This window comes from Papilio machaon, chromosome 26 (assembly GCF_912999745.1).
Source record: "Papilio machaon chromosome 26, ilPapMach1.1, whole genome shotgun sequence".
NCBI lineage: Eukaryota > Metazoa > Arthropoda > Insecta > Lepidoptera > Papilionidae > Papilio > Papilio machaon.
In genome coordinates this window covers 5,435,426-5,458,438 of record NC_060011.1, presented here as the reverse complement: position 1 = coordinate 5,458,438, position 23,013 = coordinate 5,435,426, and the positions used below count along the sequence as shown (strand labels likewise).

At 35.1% G+C, this 23,013-nt stretch overlaps 3 protein-coding genes and 1 non-coding gene across 5 annotated transcripts; 3 read left to right on the top strand and 1 right to left on the bottom strand.

Annotated features, from left to right (window-relative positions):
* The first annotated feature begins 124 nt into the window (after window positions 1-124).
* LOC106721210 (peptidyl-prolyl cis-trans isomerase Fkbp12) lies at window positions 125-768 on the top strand. Its single transcript, XM_014516108.2, has 3 exons — window positions 125-262; window positions 370-530; window positions 625-768. Exons 1-3 carry the CDS (start codon window positions 226-228, stop codon window positions 751-753), a joined length of 327 nt encoding a protein of 108 aa, XP_014371594.1. The 5' UTR covers window positions 125-225; the 3' UTR covers window positions 754-768.
* Window positions 769-1,534: 766 nt separating this feature from the next.
* On the bottom strand, window positions 1,535-2,689 carry LOC106721212 (peroxisome biogenesis factor 10). Its single transcript, XM_014516111.2, has one exon. It carries the CDS (start codon window positions 2,627-2,629, stop codon window positions 1,808-1,810), a length of 822 nt encoding a protein of 273 aa, XP_014371597.2. The 5' UTR covers window positions 2,630-2,689; the 3' UTR covers window positions 1,535-1,807.
* A 478-nt stretch (window positions 2,690-3,167) lies between these two features.
* LOC106721205 lies at window positions 3,168-14,744 on the top strand. 2 transcript variants are annotated; one of them, XM_014516101.2, is made up of 19 exons: window positions 3,168-3,450; window positions 3,556-3,737; window positions 4,011-4,089; window positions 4,164-4,394; window positions 4,815-4,954; window positions 5,260-5,386; window positions 5,852-5,960; window positions 6,736-6,852; window positions 7,304-7,407; window positions 7,668-7,784; window positions 8,731-8,856; window positions 9,463-9,570; window positions 10,106-10,303; window positions 10,727-10,822; window positions 11,989-12,095; window positions 12,826-12,973; window positions 13,570-13,671; window positions 13,905-14,036; window positions 14,567-14,744. In XM_014516101.2, exons 1-19 carry the CDS (start codon window positions 3,295-3,297, stop codon window positions 14,711-14,713), a joined length of 2,526 nt encoding a protein of 841 aa, XP_014371587.2. In that variant the 5' UTR covers window positions 3,168-3,294; the 3' UTR covers window positions 14,714-14,744. The 2 variants fall into 2 exon arrangements, with proteins under 2 accessions (XP_014371587.2, XP_014371588.2); XM_014516102.2 differs by having other exon boundaries at window positions 3,389-3,450; window positions 3,624-3,737.
* On the top strand, window positions 12,152-12,222 carry Trnag-gcc. Its single transcript has one exon. It is a non-coding gene; the product is annotated as a tRNA-Gly (tRNA).
* Window positions 14,745-23,013: the final 8,269 nt, after the last annotated feature.

The following is a 23,013-nucleotide window of genomic DNA, read 5'->3' as shown; positions in this document are numbered from 1 at the left end:
TTGGCACGATATGCGATATGCGATTGCGGTTCTTATATTGAAAACTTTTCGGAATAGGCATTATTTAAAAACTGTTTAGGTATAGGCAACTAAAAAGTAAAAACTGACATACACATACCTACTCTTTGCACTTTGCCTTTGCTTTAAAAATCTGACTTTTCACGAAGTGATTGGTTCGTTTTGATTTTTCTATAATTTTCTTTCCTTATTTAATAGTAACACAAAATGGGTGTCGATGTAGAAACTATTTCTCCCGGAAACGGTAAACAAATATATTTTACATACCATTAAATGCCAAATTATATACCAAAAAATTTTTCGGGTATACATTTGACAGGTAACACATTCTTCACTTGTTTATTATTTCAGGCACCAGCTATCCTAAGCCTGGTCAAACTGTAGTGGTTCATTACACAGGAACACTACAAAATGGGAAGAAATTCGATTCATCGCGGGATCGCGGTCAACCCTTTAAGTTCACTCTTGGAAAAGGTGATGTTATCAAAGGGTGGGATCAAGGACTTGCTAAAGTAAGTTAACACTAGCCAAAGGCACGCCCTACGACTTCATTAAAGTACGTAAAATCGCAGTATTTAAAGTGTTAATGTGTTATTTTTGTTATAGATGTCTGTTGGTGAAAGAGCAAGACTAACATGTTCCCCAGACTTTGCCTATGGCTCCAGAGGCCACCCAGGTGTAATCCCTCCAAACTCCACTTTGATTTTTGATGTTGAGTTGTTACGCGTAGAATAACTTTGTCTACATACTTTTTATTGTTGTAACTTTATAAATTTATTTAAAAACAAAAGTATTTTTAATCTAAGTTTGTTGTGAGCAGTATTTTTTGGTTTGTGACTTACTTTCTTTTGTTTTTTTTTGAAATAGTGTTTATATGTTGCTATCAGCTACTAAAATATGTTATCTATAGTAGTTTAAATATTTTTTTTGCCTAGAAATAAGGTTCCAACAAGGATAGTCGAGCTAGATTTCTGCACAATGTATAAGAACATTGAAATGCCTTGTAAATATTAAATGTTGAATTAATAATTTCTTCGTAAGGTGACTCTCTATTCTAAATTCTAATGTAATCAGTCATTTTTTTTTTCAGTACAAAACTTTTTTTCTTTTTCTTTTCTAAACAACTGCTCAATAAATATTGGTTTAGAGAAGAGTGATTGATGAAAGTTCAAATACAATTTAATGATAGCATAACTTAATTATGTATTTTATTAAATTATAAAGATAAATGTAATAAAATTAAAAATAGCATTTTGTTTGTTGCATTTACTTACATTGCTGAATCTCTGAAAACTAAAACTAAGTAGTTTCTAGTAATTTTAACAAATTTATAACTTTTCTGTTCCTTAAAGAAATATTTTAACTTATGTTTAATTAATTATATTTAATTGGGAGATAAATAAAGGTCATTAATTATAAAAAATAAAAGTTTTATTATCACAGTCACCATGAATCAACAATAAATTATCAAAATAACAATCTTTATAGTATTTGAAATGCAAATATTTGGATGTATGGATGGACGTTTGTTAGAAGCTTAGAAGGTATATCTAGAATGGCTGCATGGATCTCACTGAAATCGGGCATGGATGTAGAACAGGCTATGTTAAAAAAAAAACTAAATTTGTAGCCTATGTAGGCTACCAATTAAGTTACACTTATTACTAGATTTTTTAAATATAATATCACAGAGATCTGTAAAACCATTCTTGAGAGGCAAAAAAAACATCAATCCATCCATACAAACTTTCGCATTTATAATATTAGTTAGATTTATTATTATAATACACTATAGTTCTCCAGGGTAAAAATTCATAAGTGGTACAACTGTATTCTTTGTAAAAGGTGTGCGGCACAACGGACAACTTTCTAAAGGACCATAGCAACACTGCATACAAAACAGGTGACCGCAATGCAAAACGCATGGTTGAAATATCTCTTCCAAACATGCGACACAAGTCTTGTTACTATCTACCTCATTAGCAAAGTTTGATAACTGTTCCATGTTCTTCTTAGCATCATACAAACATTTTCCACTTGAAATAAATGCATGCAACAATGTTACTAATCCTAACAATCTCAAATGTGCATAATATGCTGCTGCTGCAGGCCTCACATGTACGTAATCAATACCAGTTACTAATTTCCCAATTTGTAAAGGTCCACCACTAATATATGATAGTGCTCTGTGTACACTTTCAATTTGAGGAACTATCTCACCTAATGTTTTTATAACAACTAAAATACCGTTTTGTATTCCTGGTCTTAAAGTTGCGTTGAATTCTACGTTCTTTTCAATATGACGCAGTAATCTTCGAGTTAAATTTTCACCGAATGCTGATAATAGGATACTTAGCAAACGATTGCTGAATGTTGGTAATTTGTGATAGGTTTCGTCCACTTGAACTATTCCTGAGTATTCCTCACCCAGAGTTTGGAGATCTTTAAGTGTTGTACAGGATTTATAAAGAAGAGAAGATATCGGAACAGCTCTTGGTGCATGCTGAGAAGGCATTATTCGTCCTAATAATCCGGCAAGTTGTTTTTCATAGAAATCATCTTTTTGCCAAGCTCTTAATACTTCTGCTGGCTGTGCACGAGGTAAGGCCATATTTTTCCTTGTGTACGTCTATTATAAAAAAGCAGTAAACTTTGTGTTTTGGAAGAAGACAATGACATTGACAAATTGACCTGACGTATAAGACAGCTGATAATAGGAATCAAAATTTATTTTCCTTTTTAAGCAGTAATTTGACAATCTTTTCTTCCTCATCAACTGACCAATCAAAGACCATATAAAAGACCAATACTTATTTTATTAAACAAAAATTACTGTAAATAGTAAGTAATAACGTTTAAAATTTGTAAAATTGATCAACATGTGAAAACCGGTTTTCTACGAACAATTAAGTTGGTACGCTGCAAATAATTACAAGTCTGTGTAAAATTTTCATAACTAATATCAATTAAATCCACAATTGTAGAGCACAATTTTTAATACTGAACTGTTACTCAAAAGTTGTTTGACGTTAAAACACATGCCTTGCACGTTTATTATGTCATTTACACACTGGCATAAAGTCACGGACTGATGTCATTTATAGCAATAAAAAAAAAGAAAAGTCAAACAACAAACAGTTGAAATTTAAATTGTTAAGATCGTGATAGCTTTCATATTTTATTAGTTTTGTAAATATTTTCGCCGTTTAGATGGTCTTTCAGTATTTGATATGGTTGCGTAATTTCAAATAATAACATCGTTTCACATATTGTGTCATGGAAGTGGACGGGGTTGAAAATTGGAACAGTGGGAATGGCAACGCGGCCGATGCTGCCAAGTTTGCTAATTTAAAAGCTTTTGTGAATGCTGCTCGGGAATTCGAGGCAACTCACAGTGAAAATGCTATAAATTTAATGACTCGATACTTAGGTGTAAGTGTTATTAATCTTTAAAACTTTGATACCGAAAGTAAACATAAGATTGTACGTGGTGTTTTCGGGTGGTTTTTATTGATTTCAATTGTAATTTTTTTTCAGCTAATAGCGTCGTCGTGTGATCTGTCTATATTTTCTCCCGGGCGTTCAGAAGTGTGTGCATTTTTCAGTTCTCTATGGAGAGTAATGAGCGATGGACGAGGGCCGCACTGGGCCGGAGTGGCAGTGCTCGCGCGGGCCGCTTTAGAGCCGAGTGCGCGACACGCACTTACTCACACTTATAAGTTAGTTTACCTGCTACTTGTTTTTTTGTAAAATAAATTTACTGTTAAGAAAGAAAAGCTTTGATAAAAAAAAACTATATTGGCTTGAGATTCCATAGTGTGGAACTCTTAGTGTAAAGTTCAGCATTAGACTACTTAGTAGTTGCCATTGGTAGTCTTTTTTAAGTAAATTGTCTCATTGCAGTGTACAAAATAAAACATGTAATGTAAAATGAAAATAAATACAATTGCTTTTTAATTAAATACAAACTTAATGCTGATTTTTTTTTTCAGGTTTATGCCAATTCTTGCTCGCCTACTATGTAATGTAATATCAAATGACAAGAAAATAAAACTTTTATCAGTTATGCAGGTATTTCTGGTAACCAATTTAAAAAAACTAGCTTAATTAATACTTTAGAAAATCTAACTAAAAAAATGTTCCAGGACATCTCATATGGTATTAAAATAAGCTGGCAGGAGTCATATTTATCTGGACTTATGAAACAATTGACGGATTGGATCCTACAACCTATGACAGAACCACAGCACCGTACTATAGGGCACAAATCATTGACAGTCCTTGTCAATGTGTGTTACGTAAATCTACCTGCCATATATGCTCTAATGAGGACTGTGGATACTAAGGAATTTGTTGTGCACCTAATTAATTTAAAGGTATAAAACTGAAAGGTATAGTGTCAGGGGTTAAGCACTTGACTTGCAATCTGCTTTTCCTAAGCTCGAATTCCGCCATGTACTTATGTGTTTTTTTATTTACATATGTACATTTATCTGACGTTCGTACGGTGATGGAAAACATTGTGATGCAACCCTCACATATGTGTGAATTCCCGGAAGTAAAAGATGGCGACGCGGCTCGCCACCCGTCACGTTCCATCTCCTGAAATGGGCGAAAAGTGGAAGGTGAAGGTTCATTTAGCCACACCAAATGGAGGTCCGTAATCTCTACCACTCTGGGTTACAGCCATGAGTTGTGTGATCAAGCAGACTGTTTTCATTGATGTGAATGTTTCCTAGTTGTGAATTTGTGGAAACTATAGATCTCAACTATCATCATATGTGACTGTGTGTCAGGATGGTGGTTACGGTGGTGTGGAGGTGTGCCGACTACTGCTGTGCCTGTCGGGGGCTACGCGAGGTGCCGCGGCAACGCGCCAGGCGGACGTCCACAGCTATCTATGCTGCACTATGCGTACATTTCGTAATGCTATCATGTTCGTATAACATCATATTTCATACAAACACCTTTAAATAGATAGGATGTCCTACTTGTTTGGTAGTCAGATGAGTGTGTCGGAGATAAAGAACTTTGCAAGGGATGTATTAGGAAGGGGTCCTTCTATTATGTTCTATGTTCGTCAATAACTTGTTGGAGATATTTTTAGGCGGTGATTTTTCACTTTTATAACTCAACTAATGTGACTATTACAGTTTAAAACTTATTTCCACTGTGTTAATGGTCTTGTGAGTAAAAATTATACAGTAAATGGTCAGTTATAAATTGTATTTGTATTTTCAGTGACAGAGATGCGACACAGTTATTGCACGCCTACACATTTATAAATGATCTTTGTTCGGATCCCAATTTACGGAATTATGTTCTAACTTATCCCAATTTTAATGGACCACTTCAGGATGCTATAAAGGTAAAAATACACGTACTAATGTGAGTGATAAAGTTACATTAAATTTTTTTGTATAAGATTTAATACATTTAATGTCATTACCGTTAAAGAATTTACATTCATTTTAAAAATTTGTTGAATGAATTTGTGTTTTTTTTTTAAGTAATATAAGCCTACATTATTTTAAGCAGATAACCATCTGCTTAAAATAATGTTGTTAATTAAAAAAAAACATTGTTGCGGCCTCAGGATTACATCCAGCCTTTTTGGACGTTTTTTTTAAAACCTTCTTTTTGACATCAGATTTCAGTTTAGACGTTTTGGTTTTATTTTACATCTTGTACATTTTTATATAATTTTATCTTGTTAATGTTTATTGTAAAATTCTATAAAAATTTTATTTTAAAAATTCTAATTTTAAAATAGACGACATGACTTATTTGTAAATGTTTCATCAGTGGAAACGTACAGTGAGACATGTTTCAGGACACAGAGGGTGTCTGTGTGACAGCGGCGGACGATACAGCGGAGCCGGAGACCGCTGTGGGCTGTCTGCAGAATATACTCAAGTTCCTCACAGTGCTCGTTAGCTTGGGTAATACTATCATTTATACCTACTTCTATAGGTCACTAGGCTGCAATAGGACAGATTTAAAATAGATTTCTGACCCCCGTTAGCCTCCTAAATCTAGCCTCGATCCGCTGGCAACAGCTTATACCTGCTCCAATACAAAGCCATAAAGTGCACATGACTGGGTTTCTATGGAAACACTTGTTATCTCTCTCATTCTGTTTGAAGAAAACAGAGACAACACTCTCATTACAAATGCCATTACTGAAATGTCATAGATTCCAAAATATATAAACCTGGATAAGCGGAAAACCTCAGAAGTAAGAGTCACTGTCCATTACTGATGGACAAACTTCATAAAAATCTCAGTTCCTTGGATTCTCACTAATTCAGGTCTGAATGTATAACTTGTGACCTTCTGTAGTCATACAATACGTATTCGAGAGCCTCGGTGGCTCATGAGTTAAGCACTTGACTTGCAATCTATAGGTCCTGGGTTCGAATACCGCCATGTACCTATGTGTTTTTCGATTTACATATATACATTTATCCGACATTCTTACGATGAAGGAAAACATCGTGATGCTGCACATATCTGAGAAGAAATTCAATGATATGTGTGAAGTCAACCTTCACTTGGCCAGCGTGGTTGACTATGATAGTTCCCCTTAACTTTGGGTAGATTCCGAGCTCCTCAGTGGAGACATAATGAGCTGATGAAATGTTTTCTTTCCCTGAGTGCCATTAACATAGAGTCAATGGTATTAATTGATTTATGAATGAGTGGTAACACTTTTAGAGTTGTACTCTGTGCGGGCGCAGCACGGCGCGCTGGCAGCACTATGTATGAAGGCAAGCCGGCTCTGTTTGCCGAACGCGTTAGAACTGTTTGCTGCAATTGTAACACAGTACAGAGGTATTTATTGTTCATTTTTCATATCCTTAAAGCTTTAATTTAAATAATTATAGAATTTTTATATTATAACTAGCTGTCGCCCGAGACTCCGTCCGCGCGCAGTTAAAAAAAAAATTAAAAATGACTGACCTACTGAATATGCTCACAAAATTTCATGAGAATCGGTCAAGCCGTTTCGGAGAAGTACGGTGACGAAAACTGTGACACGAGAATTTTATATATTAGATAATCTAGTCTAGGTCTAAAATCAAACTTTCCATCATGTATCCTAATGTGCTTCTTCATGTATTTGTAATGTAACCCGTATAATGACTTTGGCCGAAGATATTGGCCTATGGTTATTTGTACCCAAGGTGTCCCCAGTTATGTTTATTGACATTTTTAATTAAATTTTGTCAGTTTTATTATGTTGTAAGAAAGTTGTAAGTGATAACTTATGTTGATATAACAGACGAGGGCCGGCTGCCGCCGAGCCTGCTGGCAGTGATAAACGAGGGTCTGCCGGCGCTGCTCGTGCCGCCTGCGCTGGAGCCCGGCAAGGTCGGCCTGCAGTGGGTCAGTTACATTATATCTTGTACATATGAATTACAGATGTTTCTATCAATTTAAATTATTTCAATGAATTTAATTTGTTGAAATGAATTTAAGTTGTTTAAATGAATTTAAGTTGTTTAAATGAATTTAAGTTGTTTCAATGAATTTAAGTTGTTTAAATGAATTTAAGTTGTTTCAATGAATTTAAGTTGTTTAAATGAATTTAAGTTGTTTCAATGAGTTAGAGTTGATATTAATGTTGTTGTATGTGTGTACGTCAGCTGGTGGTGGTGGGTGCGTTGTGCGAGTGTTGTGAGACGCAGCAGAATGTGCTGAAGGAGGTGACACCTGACAGCTTCGAGGACACCCTCTACAGTGTGCTGCATCACACCTCACAGGTAATGTTATTCCACGAAAACAGTTATATCTTAAGAGATGTAACTCTTTTCATCATATAGATTGATTAGCTCTCGCCCGCGGCTTTGTCCGCGCGAAATAAAAAAAAACTTAATAAGTAGACTATGTGTTCTTCCAGACTATGTTATACATTTCATTTGATATCCGTTGAGTTGTTTTGAAGATATCTTCTAATATCCATCCATACAAACATTTGTATTTATAATATTAGTAAGATATGGTAGAGTCTACAGTTTGTAGTCAAAAGTATATCATTAAAAAAACTGCGGAGTTTTACAGCTTTTTATGACGTGTATGTGCCGGAGGTCTATTTTACACCTCTTTCCCCTTACCACCCTTTTACAATAAAAGGATAAGAAGTGGGATCGGTTTTGGCGAAGGAAGGAATGTAGAGGAAGGTGGAAATATATTTCTATATGTTTTTTAACATTGTAATGTGACGGGTAGTGGCAGAGTGTTGTGTTAACACACATTATGTGACCTGTCTACAACAGTTGGACCTACAGCCTCGTCTCATTTAAAAATATATTAAAATAATGGCTTATCCAAAAAACTTTGTATAGCTACCAATAAGTTTTTGACTTAAAAAAAATACGTATTAATTTGTGTGCTTCATTTCTAATGAAATTATTTTGTGTAAACAATTTCTTAATAACTGTTACCTTTATAACCTGTAATTTATATATTAGTAACTAGCTGTCGCCCGCGACTCCGTCCGCGCGCAGTTAAAAAAAACTTAATAGCGGAATGAATTTTTTCTCGCTTTTTAAACCTTCCCTAGACCTCCACGAACATTTCAAGACTAAGATAAGATAAATCCGTTCAACCGTTCTCGAGTTTTAGTGAGACTAACGAACAGCAATTCATTTTTATATATATATATATATATTAGTAATTAGTAATAAAATAGTGATTGTAATAATGTAGAGTGGTACAATTGGTGTGGAGAGTGGTCAGCATGCGGTGGTGGTGTCGTGTCGCACTGCACTGGTGTTGGCACCACTCGACCAGCGCTGGGAGGCTGCTCTCTGCAGACTGCTGGCACATCATCAGGTCAACACTTCTGCTTCACCCATAATATTATAAAACCAATCACATTCTTTTTACTATCTAAAATTTGCAAAGTGTGCATTACTAGCTGTTCCCGTGACTCCGGTCGTGTACAATTAAAAAAACAAAATAAGTAGTCTGTCTTCCAGAGTATGTTATATATTTTTGTCAAATTTCATCAAGATCTGTTTAGCCGTTATAGATACATTGTAACAAACATCCATCTAAACATTCACATTTATAATATTAGTAAGATTACAGCAAAACATCAAAAACATCCCCTATTCCCCTATTGTTATTTTGCACCCTTAAAGGTAAAATAAATTTTCAATGTTATATCTATTTACATCAAATTAAAAGTCTAAAAAATAAATTTCAACCTTCTAACTGTAAAAATTACATTTCTATACAAATTTCCAACCCCTACTTTCAACCCCTAATAACCCTTTGTTTGTGTTAAAAAGTAGCTTATATCCTTTCTTAGGCTCTAAACTATATATGTACCAAATTTCATTTAAATCAGTTCAGTAGTTTTAGTGTGAAAGCGACACAAACAGACAGTTAGTTTTGCGTAAGTAAGGCTCAGTAAGTTACGTAGTAATGTTGCAGGTGCGCAAGTTGTTGTGCGCAGGTCTGAGCAGCAACAACACTCAGCGACGTAAACAAGTGCTCCAGCTGGTGAAGCATCACTACTTCCCTGTTGATCAGATGAACCAGGTAACCAGGTATCTTTATACTCTCATAACTCTTTATAACGAAACTCGTTATACAGAGTTATCGTTATATGGAGTGAACAAAAAAAACAACGAAATTAAAAAGATAACATAACATAAATAATAATACCGATAATAAATATTTAGTGTCTACAAATATGAACATATTTCTTCGTAATAGAGAATGGCGTATCGCTATAAAGAGTGTTTCAATATGTGGGTTTTAACGCAAACCAACCAAGTTGGGCTCATTTCAACGTTACAGGGAGTTTATTGTTATAAAGGATAACGTTATAAAGAGTTTACACAGTGACCAGGATATAGTTTACTTTGATCCAGTGCGAGTTTCACATATATCTTTGAATTTCATGTACATATGTAATTGGTAAATCTAAAAAAATTATGAAATGTGGGTATTCGAGATAAAAAATAGGTATCTCGACTCGAAGGACCATAAAAGGACCACATTAATGTTTGACTGCCTACCCCTCTGGGTTATGGGCGTGAGTTATGTTGTTTTTAATGTTTTGAATTGTCAGGTGTTCGGTGAGAGCGCGACAAGCTTGTGTATGCCTGAGGGCGTGTCGTGTGTGTCTGTGGGCGTGTCTGGGGGCGTGTCTGTGGGCGTGTCGCGGGAGGAGGGCGAGGCTGTGTGGGCGCAGCGCCTGTCACCTGCGCAGGAACACGCCATTGACGCACTCGTTGATAAACTTAATGACGCGCTGAGAAATGACAAGGTATTTTATTCTGTTTATTTTAAAAATATAGCATTATAAAAATTTCTATAAAGAAAAATGAACATTTTCATTAATGTATTACTAGCTATTGTCAGCGATTCTATCCGAGCGGAATTAAAAAATAACTTATAATGTGGAATAAGTAGGCTGTGTGTTTTTCCGGATTATGTTCTATATCTGTGCTAATTTTTTCGATCTATTCATTCATTCATCTAAACATTCTCATTAAAAATCTGTATATATAAAAGAAAGTCGTGTTAGTTACACTATTTATAATTCAAGATCGGTCGAACTGATTTAGCTGAAAATTTATGAAGCTTAGAACTAGGAGACGGACATAGGAACTTTTTTATCTTTTTTTTATTCCGCGCGGACAGAGTCGCGGGTAAAAGCTAGTTTATAACAGTTTGTGGTATGTTTCAGATGTGTGACGTAGCAACATCCAGTGTGATGGAGTTGTACGGCTACAAGATGTCGTGCCTGGAGCAGCGGCTGCACTCTCACACTGTCGCTCTGCAGGTACAACAAACATCATACCATGTTAGAAAGTTAGGGAGCCTGGGACGCCGTCTCGCGCTCCCGCCTCTGCGAAGGAGGCACAAGAGCGGGAGTGCGAGAAAGACCCTCTGGCGCCCCCGCTCCGACGCCGGAGAGTGAGGCGAACCCCACAAACAATATGTGAGGCCCCGTTTAGGGCTATAACGCAGGCGGGGTCACGGAAACAAGCTCACGCGTCCCCTGCGTCACAGGGCAGTCAGGTTTTAGTGGGTATTCTGGTCGCCTTCTGCGGCCGGCGAGTCCCACACTCCCTACGCCATTGCACGAAATCATACGAAAACTTATTATCTTACATAAAAATAAGCCTTTATATAAGTTTACATTATATTTTTAGTTTTCTTATAAACTTCGATAATCTTGTATTTCTGTGTTAAGAATTCTTTGGATAAAATAAAATTTAGCGCCATCTATAATTTACTAAGAATAACAATTTAGAAATGACATTATTAGTGTAAATATTCAATTATAGATGGCGCTGAAACTAAATTGAGGGAAATAATGCAGCAATTTATCATTTTTTTACTAATAGTATAAATGCGAATGTTTTAGATCAGGAATCCCCAAACTATTTTGGACAAGTGACCACCTTTTACAAAATGAACTGTTACCACAGAACCCCACATGGCCAAATTATCTACTTTTAAGATCAATTATTATTATTCATTCTGACTTAGGTCAATAGAAGACAGAGTGAGAATTAGCAATGTTTTAAGACCACTTTGGAAATCCCTGATTTAGATAGATGGGTGTTTGAAGTTCCGGAATCTCCGGAATTATAGGATAGATCTTGGTGATTTTTGGAACGAAGTTCCTTGTCGCGCGTTGTGAAAGGGGGTTAGACGGAAAAAATTCTTACGAAAAGTTGTCACGACACTTTTTGCTATATCACCATGGCAACGACGTGACAATATATAAAGAAAATTCATAGAAATAAAATGTACTTCTTGTGAAGACTTAAGTTTTTTATTCATAGAATAAACATTGGTTCCTTCACTAATTAATAGAAAGGAACTTCGTTTCATCCGGGTGTCCCAACACACCTCTCAAGTTTTTTTTTTGTATTCCGCACGGATGGAGTTGCGGGTGACAGCTAGTATATATATTTGTTATTTTTAAATATAATCCAGGGTGCGACGGAGCACATGGCGTCGCTGCAACACGCGCTGGCGCTGCTGCAGGCCACCAACTCCTCGCAGCAGGACGTACTCTACACAACACAGATGCAGAATGAAAAGTATTGCATTATTTGATTTTTATCTTTGGATTATAAATTTGATGAACTCGTCACAAGCATCGGTGGTTCAGTGGTAGAATGCTCGCCTGCCACGCGGGCGGCCCGGGTTCGATTCCCGGCCGATGCAAAAATTTTTTGTTTCATTTAAATGTTTTCTAATAAAGTATACATTATTTTATTGTTTAATGTTTATACTTTTTAATTTATTTTCAATAAAAAAATATCTGATTTTAATTAGAATGTAATCAAAATTATTCTTAATTTATAATTTTTATGTTTTTTTTTTTAATTTTAACGTCAAAATTGTAAAATTTGAATTGTTTAAATCTTCATAGGAATTAACTAAAAATGCGCGTATACTAAATATTATTAGTATTTAATAATACTTTCAAATATTATTAGTATTTAATAATACTTTCAAATATTATTAGTATTTAATAATACTTTCAAATATTATTATTTTTTTAATAATATTTGAATGTACAGTCAAAACCGTTTATAGCGACATCGTTTAGAACAACATACCGGTTAAATTGACCAAAATCAAAGGTCCTGGCTGAATGTTATATACATATCTTTCCTATTAATACCTGTCACCGGTTGTTACAACTATCGGTTTTTACGACTCAATATGAGTAGTCCCTTCGATGTCGTTATAACAGATTTTGACTGTATTATTATTTTTTAAATCCTAATTTCTAGTAATAAAGTAAAATATATTTTCAAATAGACATAAAAAGAGTATAGAAGATCTTCAGAAGCAGCTGGAGGATGCGGAGACCACACTGCGAGGGTTCAGAGCCAAGCTCGCAGCTGAACGTCTTGATAAAGAACACGTCAAAGATAACATCAAGAAGGAGTGCAAGGCGGAGATCGCTGTCAGTTTTATAATCTTTATTTTTATATAATAAGCGATTTGTCACATTAATTCGCCAAAACAGCGAAGTCACAGCCTATAAACCGCAATTGTAGCGTTGACTCGAACAAAGGATGAGACGCATGGAAAAAAGATATTCAATTTTTATGCGTCCCTTCTTCCATCAAATCTACTTCTCTTTCTCTTTTCTTTCTTATAAATATGGGAAGGGGAAGAGTAATTTTATTAGTAGTAGTTTAAAAATGACAGCTTTTAATTCGTTCCCACTTAAATGTGTTAAAACATCTTACAGTTTACTTTATATTTAATGTTAATTTCAATTAACAATGTCACTAAGAGTCGGTACAATAAAAAATGGCGAAAATCAAATAGGCACAAAATATGACGGCTTATAACCTGTCCATATATATCAATGACAAAGAGTAAACTGTACTAAAACTTGTACCTTTCATTTTTTTTTTGACTAAGACATGATTAAATAATATCTTTGGGACATTTTTTAGTCAAAAGTATAAAAAATTGACAAATTTTAACTTAAAACATACATATAATATACTTTTTTTCAATCGTTAGTTTAACTTGTGTAAAATATAACAGAAGATGGAGGCGGAGATGCGGCGGCGGGAGAAGGAGGCGGAGGAACGTCTGCAGCAGGCGGATGTGGAGTACAAGGCGCTGCAGAAGAAACTGGAACAACAGGTATATACATACACACAAACACACGTACAAACATTACTTACTACTTACTCAGGGCATCACTTAGTGCAGACTTAGTATCACATAAAATACAACTTAAAAACTTTGAGTTACATTTAGTAATCATTGTCAATGTTCGATTCCTTACCCTGCTATAAGTAATTTATTTTCCCTGTCTTTAAATTATTTTATCTTAATATACGTGAAATGATAATTTGTAAATTGTACATACACAGTGTCACAAGAACAGTGAGCTGGCGAATGTGTTGTCCAAGTTTGAGGAGCGCGTGCGGCAACGAGAGCGCCGCCTGGAGGACGCTGCTGCAGCTGAAACTGCGCTGCGCAAGGACCTCGAGCACAGGGACACTGTCAGTGCACATCTCACACCACTCTACACTCTTGTACACCACTGTACACTTTGACACATCACTGTACACTTGCACATTGTTGCACACCACTGCACATTATTGCATACTGTTGCACACCACTGTACACTCTTGTACATTATTGTACACAGTTGCACACTACTGTACACTGTTTCACACGACTGTACACAATTGAACACGACTATAAACTGTTGCACACGACTGTACAAAATTGAATACGACTGTACACTTCTGTATGCGACTGTACATAGACTGAACGATTAGACAAAGTAACATACGTTAAATAAGTAATTGAAAAGTCGTAAATGTTTGGAAGTGACAATAACTTTAAATATGTCATGCATTTTTGGTATACATTTTGATACATTTTGTCTATTCTCCTAGTGATAGTTATACTTGAATGTCTGTTGTACACAGTTGTACACAACTGTACACAGTACAGTGGCAGACAGTACACAGTGGTGTAGCATGTGCCAGTAGAGACAAGTGAAGCAGCAGCAGCGGTTGTGCAGGTGATAAAGCAGCTGGAGAAGAGCGTGGTGGAGCGCGAGGCGCGGCTGTGTCAGGTGACGGCGCAGCTCGAGGAGATGCGACGTGTGCAGGAGATGGTCGCCAAGCTCATGGCCAAGACTGCGCACACCAACAACGCGCCCTCCTAGCGCCCACAGCACGGCGCCCACAGCGTGGCGCCCACAGGTACGCCCACGTCATGTTCTCTTTCATACAACTCATGTTAGTCGAATGTTTCAAGTGGGTTGGAAATTTATTTCCTCGACTGTTAACTGTACTGAGTTTTATTCGTCAATAAATACTACTTGATATGTGACTTGTTTAAACTTTCGTGAGACATCATAATTAATTGATTAACCCTTTAACCGCCAGAGTCGGATTAATCCGACCAATGTTATCGTGTCCATTTCGCCTAGGTCGTATATATCCGACAAAATAGCTGTGTTTGTTTTTAGTGGCTTTTCCGACTCGTCATGTTTTATATTGCCTTAAACATGTTATTATATGAAGATTTAATACATAAAGCAATCATTTGTAATGTCGTACACTTTTGGTTCGTACTAAAAAGCCATATTAAGAAGTAAGAAGTTCGGTGAAATAACTGATAATATTCTCTTGTAATTTCATTAGTGCCAAACGCCCGCGTCGGAGAAATCCGACACTAGTGTTGGGACATTATTCAAAGAGTAACATGTAAAAAAAAATGTACATCAAAGCAGTTCTCTTAATATTGACTTATTCAGAGAACAACAAATAAATTAATTACTAATAAATATTTATTTACAATAGTTCTACATAGTTTTATTGAATTCTTCTGAAAATAAGCAAATAAGTTGTCAAATGTCGACAACTGCAGGCTGATTAGGAAATAAACGTACGACTGAATTATTATGTAAGTTTGTTATTGTATATATTTGTTATTGGGAAATTAAAAGAAGATTTCTGGACTGATTTTATATTGAGAATTAATAAATCATTAACAATATTTAATGGCTTTGCATTCAATTCTTTCTACTACCAAAAGTAAAAAAAATGTTGCCCTGGATTTAAGCACAGATTTATAATTAACATCGCGCTGCAACAAATTTCGATATTATTTATCGATATTTTAATAGGTAAACTACATACAACCCTCTTTGTAGTAGGTATTTTTTTCTGTTGTATCGAGCTGGGCGCTGGGGGCACGGCAGCTGATAAAATGCCAAGCGGTTAAAGGGTTAAGAACGGTTTAACTTACGTATGATCCGATGACGGCACCGACTAGTTTCGGACCCGTCGGGGTCCATTTTTAGGGCGAATGTTTAAATTGTGGAATAAACACTCGCCCTGAAAATGGACTTCCGATGGGTCCGAAACTAATCGGTGCCGTTACCGGACGATCACACGTGAGTTAAGTAATATGTGACTTGTTACCTTATAGTAATAAGTCGTGGATTAAAATTATATATGACAATTAAATTGTTTAAATTTTTGTGAAACATAATTAACTAATTAATTAAGAACGGATTTTAATAATGGCCATAAATAATTTAACCAAACTATTTACATCTTATATTTTTTACATCTTTTTGACAATTTCTTATTCAATGTTTAAAATAAAACATCAAATAAAATAGAAAATTGTTACATGTGAAAAATATACAGTCTTAATTGGATTAAAGATGAAAAAAGTGTTATTTTATTTTTTTATTTTTTTTAGTTAATTCAACAAACGGTTCAACTCACATGTGATTGGTTCGGTGACGGCACCGACTAGTTTTGGACCTTTCATACTCAGCCTGAAGATGGACCACCGACGGGTTCAAAACTAGTTAGTACCGTCACCGGATCATATGTAAGTTAAACCGTTCTTAATTATTATTTTTTTTAATTTGTTGTTTTTTTTTTCACAGGTTGACTTTGAAAGAATGGAATGTTGTATCGCGATGTTTAGCTGCAAATTATTTTGTAGATCTTTTTTTCATATTGCAATTTATGAATGAAATGATAATTATGTCAAATTATTGTATACAAAATGATGTAAGAATAAATCACGATTGTTGTGTACGGATCTTTTATTTCAATAATAACTAAAACACTCTAATTACAATTTTTTTTAATAATCTTTATACCTTTATATATAAAAAATATTATTTCGGACAATACTCTTCATTTTATAAATAGACAATCTGTCGCCCACGACTTTGTCCGCGCGGCATTAAAAAAACTTAAGTAGCATATACCGATGGCTCCTACGAATAAGGGTCAATGTGCAAATTGACAACTTTACAGGAGAAGCTCTCAAAGTATCAACCATATTTATTGATCACTTTTATACACTATTACAACAGGTTTCAGACAACATGTAATTATTGTATTACAGATAAACACAACTTGTATAATGTATCGGTGCATAAATGATCAAAGTTAATCTAAATTAAGTAGTTAAACTATTATTAAATGAAACCACATAGGAAGATATAGGAAAATAGGCTGTTAAGGCCCTTTTACTATAACAAAATATAACATTTACGTCTGTAAATGTGTATTTTATGTAGCTTTTAACACAAAAAAAGTAAAAATCAGCAATTTTTTACTTTGGCCCTTATACTTAAGACTCATCGATGTTTTCTTCCAGACTATGTTCTATATCTGTGACAAATTTCATCAAGATCTGTTGAGTCTTTCCGGAGATACCTTCAAACAAACATCCATCTAAACATTTATAATATTAGTAAGATTGTTTGTCTGTTTCAGTCAATACGTTAGTAAGAACAAATATTGTTTCATAACAAACCAGTTATTGGATTGAACTCTTTATTTGTTTAAGATATTTCATATTACAGTGGGTTTTCACTGCACTGATTTTTGCTATGGATTGCTTTTAATTCACTTTAACATTGCAGTAGAATTCTACGGTAAGGAAGGTAACCGTGTATTTCCACTGCTGATGTACCTACTTGTATAAAAATATGTTCTTATTGTCTTGAAAAATAAAAACTGTGATAGCTCTTGTACTATATTTCTAAAGTAATCCATGGTAATATTTATAGTTTACGATTTTAACCGCCACTTAATAGTCATTTCTTATTAAATCTACACTAAGTATTACCTTAACGACTAAGTGCAACAGTGTACAAAATAAAATTTACAGTTTACGAATTTACTAAAATCTCTTTTTTAAAACGTCTAAAAAAACTCATTTGATCCTAAAAGTTCTTTGCGTTTTGTTAGATGTTTATTGTTATAGCACGAGTTTAGCCTGCGCTTGTACAACTCACCCCAACTCACCCCCATTTACATATCCATGTGGATAAAGTAAAATTCTTATGCAAAAACCTCTGGACTCAGTTACGACGCCCCTGTAATTTGCATTTCGTGTAGAATTTGTTGAAAAAAATTACAACTTTTTGTCCGGAGATATTGTTGTATAAAAGTTGGTTTCCACTGCTGAAACAGACGAGAAAGGGGATTTTTTTTTATTTCATAAGGTGGCGAACGAGCGTGGCCACTTGGATTCGCCGCAATAGCGAGGCGACCGTTGCCCATAGACCTTCCCAAATGCAGATGCGCTGCCTACCTTTAATCAACGGAGAAGAGGACGCACAGAAAGAGGATATTTCTCTTTCCTATGCGTCCCCTCCTCCGCCAAATCCACTTCCCCTTCCTATCCTTTCCTAATAAGAAAAGGTTGGGAAGGGAAAGAGGACTAAAATTAGGCCTCCGGTACCACAATCATCAGACGAAACGCGGAATTGCTTCCACTTGACGTCTGTCTTCTGTGTGGTCGTGGTATTGCACCGGTCGACCCGACCAATTCGTGCACCTAAGAAATATTGTTGTTGCGGGATCTACCACTGTTGAATTAATATCTTTATGTATGTCCTCTGATCATTTAGGTTAGGCAAAGTATCGAAAACTTTTAGGTTATTTCGGGTAGCGGTAGCTTTGCTATTCTAGAGAGATTAAGTGGCTGCTTGTTCATGCTATCACGTAATAAAAAAATACATGTATTATTTGATTTTTTCAAAAATAATACGAGATGTTTTTAATCATGTGTTAGAACAAAACCCACTATAATACTGTCCTATTATTTAACTAGATAGATAGATAGATAGATAGATAAGCCTTTATTCACTGACCAGATTTTTTTTATTTTTTTTTATATAACTTAAATTATTATCTTATATAAAACTAAAACAAAACAATTATAAGTACATAACAGAATTTTCAGCATCCAGTTTCCTTGTCAGGTTGTCCTTCGACATAGGCCTCCCCTAGATTCTTCCACACTTCCCTGTCTCGGGCTAATCTTCTCCACCCCTTCGGTAGATCGTCTTCCCATCTCTTTACTTGACGTCCTCTTTGTCTTTTCCCATTTCTGGGGTACCATTCCATTACTTCTCTGGTCCATTTATCTTTATTTGTCCTCATTATGTGTCCTGTCCAATTCCATTTCAGTTTTTTGATTTTTTTAGAGACGTCGCTTACTTTTGTTTTCTTCCTGATTTTTGAAATAGTCCATCGATCTCGTAGTTTTATGTTTAGCATGCTTCTCTCCATGTGACGTTGACAATGTATCAGTTTTTGATTGTTTTTGTACGTAGCAGGCCAAGTTTGGCACCCGTAAGTAAGGCAAGGTAGAATACATGTATTGTATAGTTTAGTTTTGATCAAATCCTTATGCAATAAGATAAAATTCAAATTTATAAGGTTTGAATTTAAACTTAGTTTAGTGGTAACGCTATGATGCCTTAGCAAAGATTTGGAGCGTAGACAAAACTAGTTTGCCTTGCTAAATAGTTCCGCAGTGAAATACATTTTCTGCATAGAAATATGCAAACAGTATACAAGTGCAGTATCTATGTAACTCGACACTTGTTAAGTCGAAAGTAATAGCCTGTATCTCGAATTATTTAGACTTTATATTTCGAACAGAATATAATTTCCCTGCGTAGGGTATTTTAGTATATATTTATAAAATATAAAGACGTATTACTAAGAATTTCTGGCAAATAGTTTTTACCTTGAACTTCTTGCTGAGTAAGGCCCACTGTCCACGGAGGCGTAGCTGCATAGACGCTTCAAAATACGCCGTGCAGCTTATGCAGCCAAGCGTACTGATCTCTATCCACGAAGCGTATTGCAAGCGTACATTGTCAATAATTTGTGAGAGTGCAGACGGACAACGAAGACGTTATTTTGGCTTATCTCTACATTTGAAGTCGACGAAAAAGACGATTTTATTGGACCCATCCAATATAGAAAGAAATATCAACTGTAGATTTCTTTCGCCACCTCACTCCAAGCCTTTTCAGTTAAATCTTTTCTAGCATATTCAGCAAGATTAGTGTTATACAAACACGGATATTTTTCTATGATCTGAACAAATTTGGCAGCCGTTCCCGCCATTTTTTACAATAAAAATCATGTGCGTTCACTGCTTGTACGCCCAGGCGTACGACAGTCAGTACGGCAGGCGTCATGAAGCTTGCGTGCAGCGACGCGAGCGCGACGCTGCCGCTCCGTCGACAGAGTTACATTGTTTTGTATGTAAGCTGCAAGCAAGCGTACACCAAGCGTATAATGACGAATACGCGTCTATGAAGCTACGCCGTCGTGGACAGTGGCCCTTAGTTGCCATTGACATTCCAGATATCGAGATTCTACTGTAGTAATTAATATAAAAAATTCTTTGTACAAAATGTTTTAACTTACTATTTAAACTTTTAAAAACAATAAAATAATTATAATTAAAGTAGAATTAGTGTGTTAATTAATGTGTTTATCCTATTTGAACAAGGAATTGCAATTTACGATCATTTGGCGGCGCTGCCAACGTCGTGTAACGACATCAGGCGGTTACTATTTGTTCTATTGCAATTTATTACAATAACCTTAAAATGGGATTATTGTTTACGAATTCTTGATAAATTACAACTATGTATTTTTTTTTAATGAATGACTAGTATTAATAATTGTAAAATTAAAACTGCGTCATTATTTTTATACCTGATAAAATTTTTATTAAAAGTAAAATTTATGAAATTCTAGATTATTATTGCAACTGCTTTATATCGTGTCTGAAACTCGTTAACTAATGCAAGTCACGACAGCACAATAAATTAACTTTTAATTGTTTCGTTGCCTGACACAATAGACAATGCTTTTCGTTTGTTTTGTACAAAGAAAACGAATTAACTGATAACATTTTTTTTCTTGTTAACGTAATTTTTCTTACAATCATTCTAAGAATCTCTTTAAACGTCTACTTATCTTACTAATATTATAAATGCGAATATTTAGATGGAGGGATGGATGGATGGATATTTGTTTGAAGGTCCAGAACGACTAAACGGATCTCCATGAAATTTGGCATACATGTAAAAGAAAGTCTGGAAGAACACATACTTAATAAGTTTTTTTTTTTTAATTCCGCGCGGACGGAGTCGCAGGAGACAGCTAGTTAAGCCATCAATAAACCCTAACAGTGGCAGTAAATCAAAATATGTATGGACACTTAAAGAACAAAGCTGCTTCAATTTTTTTCATTTATACAATATGTTAACCTACTCCATTCAAATAGGTAAATATTTAACTTTTCTTAATAAATACTTATTGCTTAACCTCCTTCTTTATTTACGATAATATTACCCAGCTTTCGTATCTTGTTAAGACATTATACAAGCACTTCGTGCAAGCTATTCACCTAGCATAAAACGGTAATGGCCTGGTTCAATCAGAACACAATGCTTGCTCACACGAGAACAGCACAACGAGGCAGAACAGTAGAACAGTACTGCTATTATTTTAACTACACAGTATTGAGGACCTAGCATGAAAATATTCGTAATGTCATGGACAAAATTTTTATTAGATTATTACAGCGCCCTTCTTAGGCACCCCCCGAAAGTACGTAAAATAAAGTACCCTAAAAATGTCATACTAATTTTGAATTAATTGTAAGTGACGTTACGAAGGCGTTAAACACAAGTATTCGTGCTAGGACGACAGCACTTCTCTTACCGGCTCAGAAATCCTTATTTGACTATATACTATATACACTACTCTGCTACACTGTTGCGCCCTCGTGTGAAATCATAACAGCCTCCTCCGTACATTACGCGGGCGATTGCCTCTCCTCTTTGGTAGGGTTATCTCTGTTGACACGTCTACCTTTATTACTGGTCTCTATAACTTTCTCCTATAAAAATATATTTTGTGTATCACGGTTATGTGGTAGAAAAAAAAAGATAGTATACTATGTCTTTACTTTATTGTTGATCGTTTTGCTAATTTTTAGTAACACTATTTGCTAATTTGTGTCCTAAAATAAACTGGTTTATTAATTTGACGTATTATTTTCATGTTGCATTATTTAATGTGGGTTTCCACTGGCGTGACATTTGTTTTGCGACATATTGTCACTCCTTTGTAGGGATGACAATATGTGTCAATAAGAGTGTTATAAGAGTTGACAACCATAAATTATCAAGACGTCGTAATCACGAAAGTTTACTAGTCAACATTCATCTACTGCAGTGTAAAGTCCTCTCTACTTCTCTATTTATATCTGTTTATAGAAAAGGCTAAAAGTAGATTCCTGTTTTTATTTTCACGTAATACGTTAATGTGCTTAAGTAGTACTTAGAACAAAGTACATTACTTAACAAAGGTTACTTAATGATGTCTGCTAATTCCATCCCATGTACTTTAATTATTCAATCTAAATTCACGAATCTGTTTTCGCTACGTTTGTGGCATTTCGTTGTTTTACATTTTGTTTCAGTAAATGGAAATTAGGAAAGTTTTAAATAAAAGTATTTTTGTTTCAGAGATTTTATTACCATAATCATAAAGTAACGGTAAGGTATCCCTTAGTGTTGATTTCTCGAGGTAATTCAACGCTAAGGGACGTCCTATAGAGACCTTTAAATAGAACAGGACAGTCACTTATATGTGTTAAATATAAATTATATACAGACCAGCATATATGCAGATTCAAAGATTTAGAAAAAGTAGGAAACGTAGTTGATTTCTCTTCGTCTTCGTCGTCTTAAAAAACTGAGACCACAATATATCCTGGTATTTGTAAATTCACGGTCTTATTCTAAAGCTTGAATTTCAAACTTGTATATAAGTTTGAACGGTAATATTCAACGACATTGCGTTCAATACGTGCACGCCCCGGCTCGTGCCTTGTGTACCAGCTGCACTACGACGTTGTTTTGTTCCTGTTGCCAAATGGAACATGTTCCCTAGCAAAGTTTTAAAGTAAAGCATAAATCAGAATTGTTGTTTGATGTTAGCGAATACATAATGTTTTGCATTGCTTTATTTACTTAAATTTATTCTTTTTTATGTTTTTTTATTATAAGGTTGCAAACGAATAAGCGGTCATCTGAATTCAGGGAAATAGTGAGGCGACCGCTGCAGTTATGCTGGTATATTTGTTAAAATTAACAATTTG

What these genes read in the sequence shown, in the direction of transcription:
- LOC106721210 (XM_014516108.2), top strand. Translation starts at nt 226, where the DNA reads ATGGGTGTCGATGTAGAAACTATTTCTCCCGGAAACG. An exon ending in AACTATTTCTCCCGGAAACG is followed by an intron (nt 263 to 369) that starts GTAAACAAATAT and finishes TTATTATTTCAG; the next exon opens with GCACCAGCTATCCTAAGCCT. An exon ending in GGGATCAAGGACTTGCTAAA is followed by an intron (nt 531 to 624) that starts GTAAGTTAACAC and finishes TTTTTGTTATAG; the next exon opens with ATGTCTGTTGGTGAAAGAGC.
- LOC106721212 (XM_014516111.2), bottom strand. Translation starts at nt 2,629, where the DNA reads ATGGCCTTACCTCGTGCACAGCCAGCAGAAGTATTAAGAGCTTGGCAA.
- LOC106721205 (XM_014516101.2), top strand. Translation starts at nt 3,295, where the DNA reads ATGGAAGTGGACGGGGTTGAAAATTGGAACAGTGGGAATGGCAACGCG. An exon ending in AACTTTTATCAGTTATGCAG is followed by an intron (nt 4,090 to 4,163) that starts GTATTTCTGGTA and finishes AAAATGTTCCAG; the next exon opens with GACATCTCATATGGTATTAA. An exon ending in ACGCGCTGAGAAATGACAAG is followed by an intron (nt 10,304 to 10,726) that starts GTATTTTATTCT and finishes GGTATGTTTCAG; the next exon opens with ATGTGTGACGTAGCAACATC.